The 9,109-nt window shown below is 37.5% G+C and overlaps 1 protein-coding gene across 1 annotated transcript; it reads left to right on the top strand.

The window, feature by feature from the left end:
- The first annotated feature begins 7,499 nt into the window (after nt 1-7,499).
- On the top strand, nt 7,500-8,244 carry LOC120090819. Its single transcript, XM_039048526.1, has 2 exons — nt 7,500-7,625; nt 7,813-8,244. The coding sequence occupies exons 1-2, from the start codon at nt 7,500-7,502 to the stop codon at nt 8,242-8,244; spliced, it is 558 nt and encodes a 185-aa protein (XP_038904454.1).
- Nucleotides 8,245-9,109: the final 865 nt, after the last annotated feature.

Here is a 9,109-nt window from a genome sequence, read left to right as displayed (position 1 = left end):
CTTGGCACTCACACCCATACAAATCAAAGAACCGCCCTCAATTGCAGAAGTTCCCAACTCACTCAGGATTGAGGTCATGTTATCTATGGTCATCCTAGTGAAGTGAAGTCTCTGTCATGAACGGTGTTATATAACGAGATGTTAACACTTCATGGTCAGGTCTTATACAATTTCTTTGTATAGGAAGCCCCTGCTCGCATGTCCCCTACACAAATGTTTAGGATCAGACCATCTGTGACAAGTCACAATACTTATGACCATTCCACAAAGCGGGCCACATCCGTAGCGCTACCAGGATAAGGTTTCCCTCCTATATCCCTCCTATATCCATATACTAGGGATTTTATGTTATTGGTTTGTGGTAAAGCAAATAAAACATACAACTGAGCAAAAACAAAATGTAAAGTAAATATCATATATTATACAACACAAGCGTTCGTACAAACAGTTTACAAACTACAGAACACGAGACTTTAGGGCATTAACCCCAACAATATATACATATGTTGCATCACATATAACATATATAACCTATAGTTTATATTATATCACATATAATATAACCTATAATTTATAATCTCTCATATAACGTATAGTACTAATATGAATCATATCCATATTAATTTTAACCTATAGTTTCTATATGAATCATATTCATATAGTTTAATATTTGAATCATATTCAAATAAGAACTTCTCTCATCCAACTATATAGTTTTAATATGAATAATATTCACATTAATTTTAACCCAAAGTTCTTATATGAATCATGTTCATATAATCAATATTTAAATTATATTAAAATATTTGATTCTCTCAATAAATCTTTATATTATAATGTATCACATACTATACTTTATAATAATGTATCGGCATACATTATATTAATTGTATTTCATACAATTAATTTTCTTTAATTAATTTGAACAATTCAAATTAAACCAAAATTAATTTGATTCTCATTAATCCTTATTGAGCTAACTAGGGGACCTTATGGACCTATAGATTGAAGCTCCAATGATACAAGATTAATTTATTAAACTCTTTAACCAAATTGATCAACATTCATTAACTATCGAGCACTCCACTAAAGACCCACAGCTGCACTCTTCGCACTGTAGATATATTTTTGTGTCCATTGTATATAATCAATCAACGGTGCATTGACCCTTTACAAATTGTTCGTAAGTATAATTGGGTCAAAATTACCATTTTACCCCTATAATCACATCTAACTCCTTAAGTACCACTTATCCCTCTAATGAATAATTAGTCATAGTTCAACTATAATTAGACCTCTCTCTGGTCAGTGAGAGAGTGAGGGCCCTCATTGTTCAAGACTCAGAATCAACCCTTAAGGGAGCAATTTATCTACTTACCCTAACAAAATAGAAGGAGTGAATTCCATCTTGTGTAGTTGAGTTTCTAGCTCCCTACTCAGATGAATCCCCAAAAGGTAGGCGTATTGAATCAGTGGGCCACTTTCATCCATATAAATTAAATGACAGCCCTCTGACAACTTGTAGAAATACAAGTTATTGTACCTTTTTTATTTAAAAAAAATAGGAAAAATGTATGAAATTATGACACTTGTACCAAAGAATTCATGTAAAAATCAAAGTATGCAATCATAAAACTTTAACATCTGATATATTTGAATTACGGGCTGATATTGCTATGTTTATGTAGAAAACTTGCTATCGCTATCATGTGAACAAATGACCGCATGAACTAATTGATGTGATCAACCAAAAGCTATCAGATACAAACATACAATTGCATAACCAGCTATGGCGATGAAGCATGACATGGGTGGTAGGAGTCAAATTACAGTTTGAGTTGGTGGCTGACAAGAGAACTTCGTTGAAGATTCAATGAACTTCTGACGCATTGTAGGCGGCGCATCAGAGTATGGAATTTAATGCACCCCATCAGCACAATCATGACCAAGAGAAAAAGAAAAGCATCCTCAGACGTCTATAAATACATGAAATCACCTTGTAGGATATACAAAGAGACGAGAGAAATTTTGAGAAGAAAACTTTGCTAAAAAACCTTCCTATTCAACCATAGATATACCTTAGCAAGAACTTAGGATTCCTGTGGAAGAAAAAGAGGGATACCATTGTTCGACAATCTGAGTGAAGCAGTCACAGTAGAGCCGGAGGGAGCAAGACATTGCAAACCACACCTTGATTCTCTATCCTTTTCTTTCTCTTAAAGTATATTTGCATTGTAATTTTGACTTTGACAAATTCAAACATTACAATATGAATACATATTCATTGTATCCGTTGTTTATCTTATCCATCACCATCATACGTAGCTAAATTGTCTAATGGGTTGAGAAGTATGTAGCTAACACTACTAAGCAACAAGAGAATTATGTGATAAACTTGTTTTACGTATGCTTATATGCATTACTTGAATAAATCGAACGATTGTTCCAAGTAAATTTAATTTGAGTTTGAAAGAATTTAGATTTGGAACTCATAATACAAAAGGAGATATTCCTTAAAAATAAGTATATCTTCTGTAGAATACACTCATTGCATGCATCTTAGAGATAAGATAATGTGGCCGGATACACTGAGAAATGATGATCGTAACATTGAAGGCATCGCTTGAATTCATAATCCATTTCGTTGCTTAGGAAATGTTAATGAAAATTCTTTTCAACCCTATCATCGCATAGCTATCACCAATGACCATAATCCTCTCTGTTTCACTTAGGCATAATTTTCATCGCATAGATTTTAAACTTAGAATAACACCTCCAATCAACCCTTTGTTTGAACATTTCAATTTGCATTGAGATCATATTTTTAGTTTCACCACACATTTACAAGCAATCTCTGAGTTCGACCTTGGAATTACTAGGATTTTGGTTGAATTTTCACTTGGGTTCCACCAGATAAAACAAAGCATTATAACCTCATAGATCTTACTCATGTCATCGCATTTTACGAATGCATCAAGTTTTTGGCATCATTATCGGGGATTGCAGTAATTAAGTGTGGTATGACTATTCTTATTGATCTTTGTAGACATCGACCTTTTGGAATATTGAGCCTTGATTGTGAGATAGGTGCAAGCACTGTATGAGTGAAGGAAATACTCTTGAGCTCGTATACGACCCAGAAATAGAGACGACTTTTCGCAGAAGATAGAGAGCCAACAGAAGAAGGCGGCAAACAGAGCTCGTAGGATGGCCAAACAATAGAACCACCTAGAGGAACTACCAGCAGAAAACAATCACGATGAAGCACTTGCCAACCCAATTATGTTGGCAAACGATCACAATAGACCTATTAGGGATTATGCATAACCCAACTTGTATGATTTCTCTCCAGGAATCATGCAACCAACCTTGGATGGAATAAGATTCGAAATAAAGCCTGTAATGCTTTAAATGATTTAGACGGTAGGTCAATTCAAGGGAAGATATAGTGAAGATCCTCACACCCATCTGAGGAGTTTTATCGAAATATGCAACATCTGTGTATTTTTAAACATCACACCAGAGGAAGTACGACTCATATTATTCCCATTTTCACTATGCGATGAAGCTAAAAAATGGGAATACTCACTTGAACAAGGAGAAATAACTTCTTGGGAACAAGTAGTAGAGAAGTTTATGAAAAAGTATTTCCAGCCAATGGAAAATGCAAAGAGAAGAAGGCTGATTACAAACTTTCATCAGGAAGAATCCAAAACGCTTAGTGATGCATGGGCAAGATTCAAAATATTAATTAGGGATTGTCCGCATAACGGACTTCTTGAGTGTCTCGAGATAGAAATCTTTTATTATGGTTTGAACTCAGGATCATAGACTGTCGTGAATGGTGCTATGGCAGGAGGAATACTGGATAAGACATATATTGAGGCTAAGAATATTTTGGATCAGATCTCGAAGAATCATGAAGATTGGAAAGTAAATGAATACGGATCAAGAACGATCAGAAGTTAGAGTAATGATGCTATCGCAACACTACAAACATAAGTAAGTGCAATGATGAATTTGTTGCAGGCAATGAATATGGTCAAGACCGGTATGAGAGGCGGGCAGATGAACGTGATCGCCCAGGTAAACAATGGAAGTTGTGTCCTTTATGAGGAGCCTCATTCCTTTGAGGAGTGCCTGCACAATCCACAACTTGTTTACTTCATTAAAAATAATCCTTTTTCCAACATTTACAATCTTGGTTGGAGAAATAATCCCAATTTCTCTTGGGGTGGTAATCAATAATAAACACAATCTAGCTCTCAAAATGCCCATAGAGATGGAGCACTAGGGTTACATCAAAGATCAAATGGATATCAGCAAACAACTAGTTCATCGCAGGCATCAACATCCTCTTCCTTAGAAAACTTACTGAAAGAATATATACAAAAAATGAAATAGTGCTTCAAAACCAAGCAACATCCATTTGCAATCTTGAAGTACAATTGGGACATATTGCAGGTGAATTGAAAAATTAGCCACAAGGAGCACTCCTAAGCACCACAAAGATTCCTCACAACATGAGGGATAAGAGCAAGGAAAATGTCAGGCGGTGACATTACGGAGTGGGTGTATAACAATAGAGGCTGTAAAAAAGAAATCACACAAAGAGTCTGAAAATAAAGAAGACAAAAAGCATACCTCAACAACTCCTACAACACCAACACCATAGGAGGTGCAATCGCCTCCGTTTCCACAAAGGCTGAAAAGGAAGAAAAGCGATGAAAGTTAATATCAACGTTTCCTTGGAATATTGAAGCAGCTGCACATCGACATCCCTTTCATTGAAGCAATAGAGCAAATGGCTACCTATGCTATGTTCTTAAAGGATATTATATCCAAGAAAATGAGCATAGGTAAGTACAAGATGGTAGCTCTAACGCAAGACAATAGCACAATAATTCCCCTAAAGAAGCGAGACTCTGGGAGTTTTACAATACTTTGTCCAATCGGAGGGATTTATGTTGGGCATGCTTTATGCGATCTAGGGGCAAGCATAAATCTGATGCCCTTGTTAATCTTTAAAAAATTGGAGATCAGACAGCTTACTCCGACCACAGTGACCCTCCAGTTAGCAGACAGATCGTTTGTGCATCAGGAAGGAAAGTTGAAAGATATGTTGGTTAAAGTGGATAAATTCATCCTCCCTACGACCTTCATCATACTTGATTACGAAGCTGATAAAGATGTCCTTATTATCTTCGGGCGACCATTCCTCTCCACTGGAAGATCCCAGATCGATGTGCATAAAGAAGAAATTGCAATGCATGTTAATGGCCAAAAGCTGAAGTTCAATATCATTAAGGCGATGAGCTTTCCAAACAAAGTAAACTCATGCAATACAGACGAGGAAACTCCCAGCAGCTTTGACTGGGAAATAAATGAAGAGTCAGGATCAAACAAAGAAATCAACGCTTCAGTCGAATCATGTTATGCGATCACAGAAAAACAGAAAAATTGTGAACCATTGAACATGGAGAAAGGACAAGGCTTGAACAAATCCTCACTAGAACAACCTCCAGTCCTGGAGTTGGTGTTACTTGTCCATTTGAAGTATGCTTTCTTTGGACAGAATGAGACCTTACCAGTTATCATATCATTTGCATTTTTCAAAGAAAAAGAAGCAGCCCTACTTGAAGTATTGAAAAAGTACATTAAAGCAATAAGGTGGACTCTTGCTGACATTAAGGGTATAAGTCCATCCTACTGCATGCACAAAATCAGATTGGAAGAAGGTCAGAAAGGCTCTTTTGAACCTCAATGCAGGTTGAACCCTGCGATGAAAGAAGTTGTCAAAAAGAAAATCATCAAATGGTTAGATGTAGGAATTATTTTTCCCATCTCAGATAGCAAATGGGTGAGCCTAGTGCAGTGTGTCCCTAAGAAAGAGGGAATGGCAGTTGCACCTAATAAAAACATCGAGTTAATACCGACGCATACAGTCACCGATTGGAGGATCTACATGGATTACTGGAAACCCAACGTTGCGATAAAAAAGGATCATTTCCCCTTGCCCTTTATTGACCTAATGTTGGACAGGATGAGGGGAACAACTACTTTTGCATTTTGGACGGATATGCGGGGTATAATCAAATTATGATCGCACATGAGGACCAAGAGAAAATGACATTCACATGCTCATATGAGATGTTTGCTTTTCGATGCATGCCTTTTGGATTATGCAACGCCCCTAGCACATTTCAAAGGTGCATGATGGCTATCTTTTCAGATTATCTTAAGGATTCCGTTGAAATATTCATGGACGATTTTTCAATTTATGGAAAAACGTACGAAGTGTGCTTGGAAAATCTGGAGAAGATCCTAAAGAGGTATGGGGACACGAATCTGGTTCTTAATTGGGAGAAGTGTCACTTCATGGTGACCGGGGGAATTGTTCTTAGACACAAGGTTTCCAAGTCTGGCCTAGAGGTTGATAAAGCAAAGATCGAGGCCATTGAAAAGCTATCGCCTCCTACAAATGTGAAGACCTTGACAAGTTTTCTAGGACATGTTGGGTTCTATCGAAGATTTGCCAAGGATTTCTCAAAAATTACCAGGCCACTGAACATGCTACTAGAGGTTGATAGACCTTTCGACTTTGATACAAATTGCCTGATCGCATTTGAGAAATTGAAGAATGCATTTGTTTTAGCTCTAGTTCTAATCTCGCCTGATTGGACAAAACCATTTGAGCTTATGTGCGATGCCAGTGGATATGCGATGGGAGAAAATTTGACTCAACGAATAGAAAAGATCCTTCACCCCATCGCATACGCAAGTAAGACTCTCAATAACACCCAGAAGAATTATACAACTATTAAAAAAGAGTTGCTGGCAGTGGTTTTCGCCATGGAAAAATTTTGACCTTATCTGTTGGGATCAAAGGTCATCATTTACACAAATCATTCTGCTATCAAATACTTGATGACAAAGAAGGATGTGAAGCCAAGATTGATCAGAAGGGTTCTATTGCTTCAGGAGTTTGACACAAAGATAATAGACAGAAAAAGGTCAGAGAATAAAGTCGTAGATCATCTATCACGACTTGAAAATCATGAAAATGATCACATACAACCCTTTATAAACGCCTCATTCCCTGATGAAATGTTGTTAAAGATCGATGAGTACTTGCCCTGGTATGAAGACATTGTCAATTTTCTAGTTTGCAAACAATTTCCCGAAGAATATACCTCTCAACAAAAGAAAAGGCTCATGCATGATTGTAAATTCTATTATTGGGACAAGCCCAACTTGTACAAAAGAGGTCCTAACCATATCCTAAGACAATGCGTTCTAGAGACAGCATTTCAATGTATCCTCTATCAATGTCATGAATCACCCTATGGTGGGATTTTCGGGAGTCAACGCACAGCTGCAAAGGTCTTTAGAGCGAATACTACTAGGCCACCTTATTTAAGGATGCATGCGAATATGTCATGAAGTGCGACAGGTGTGCTAACGCACCGGGACCATTTAAAAGAAAAAAAGAAATACCAATGAATGTTATTCTGGAGGTGGAATTATTTGATGTTTGGGGGATCGATTTTATAGGGCCATTTCCGCCATCTAATGGCCACAACTACATCTTGTTAGCTATTGACTATGTATCCAAATGGGTGGAGGTAATTTCCTATGCTCGAATGATGCGATCACGGTCTCAAAATTCTTACAGTAAACATTTTAACTCGCTTTGGCACTTTGCGTGCTATTGTAAGCGATGAAGGCACACATTTCATCAATCGCATCATTAACAAAATTCTTATCAAATACAACGTTCACCATAAAATAGCCACAACATATCACCCCCAGAAAAATGGTCAGGCTAAGATATCAAACAGGGAAATCAAGACAGTGTTGGAAAAAGTTGTTAAACTGACGCGTAAAGATTGGGCTCAAAGATTAGATGAAGCGTTATGGGCATATCGCACTGCATACAAAACTCCCATAGGAATGTCCCCATATGCTCTAGTCTTTGGAAAAGCCTACCACTTACCGTTAGAACTTGAACACAAAGCATTTTTGGCTACAAAAAAACCTAACTTTGATCCGAAGGCCGCAGGAGAGGCGAGGAAGCTTCAACTGTTGGAATTAGATGAATGGAGGCTACAGGCATATGAGAATGCCAAAATCTACAAGGAACAAACAAAGCATTGGCATGATCAACGCATCCGTAAGAAAGATTTTGAAATTGGCCAAAAAGTCTTATTGTTTAACTCTCGATTGCATCTTTTTCCAGGATAGCTAAAATTGCGTTGGTTAGGACCATTCATCATCAAAGAAGTCTACCCGCATGGAGCCATAGAATTGATTAGTGAAGATGGGACCAAAAAATTCAAAGTGAATGGACAAAGGATCGAGCCTTACTATGGAGGGGATTTCAATCGTGAAAAGATCTCCATAGACTTGGGGAAGACCAAATGATGGGGTACACGGAGTCCCTGCTGAAGGATCTCATACCAAAAGTTCCATGAGCAGGCTTAGATCGCTCTGATTTCACAGTGACTGAAACATAAACGATATACATTCCATACAAACTCTTTGTATAGGACGCCCCCACTCGCATGTCCCCAACACAAATGATCAGGATCAGACCATCTGTGGAAAGTCACAACACTTGTGACCATTCCATATAGCGGGTCGTGTCTGTAACATTACTAGGATAAGGTTTCCCTCCTATATCCATATACTACAGACCATTTTGGTTATCACTCAAAACATGATCCACTTGTATGTCACCACATACATGCTTGAGTCACATACAGATAACCAGAGATTTTATGTTTATTGGTTTGTGGTAAAGCAAACAAACAAATAACTGAGCAAAACAACAAGATGTGAAGTAAATATCATATATTAACAATCACTGGTGTTCATATATATTGTTTACATACTACAGGACACGAGACTTTAGGACATCAAACCCAACAATCTCCCACTTGTCCTAAAGCGAAGTGGGGTGTACAAAAAACTTAGTACAAAACAATAAACTAGGGAATAAAAGCCCAGTACAATAAAATTTCCCATTTGCCCTAGTTCAGCCATGGGTGATCCTATAGACCCATGTTCCGTAGGTGACCCTTAAACACTGTACCCGTGAGAGCCTTCG

This window comes from Benincasa hispida, chromosome 11 (assembly GCF_009727055.1).
Source record: "Benincasa hispida cultivar B227 chromosome 11, ASM972705v1, whole genome shotgun sequence".
In the NCBI taxonomy this organism is placed as follows: domain Eukaryota; kingdom Viridiplantae; phylum Streptophyta; class Magnoliopsida; order Cucurbitales; family Cucurbitaceae; genus Benincasa; species Benincasa hispida.
This window is presented reverse-complemented; position numbering and strand designations above follow the sequence as displayed.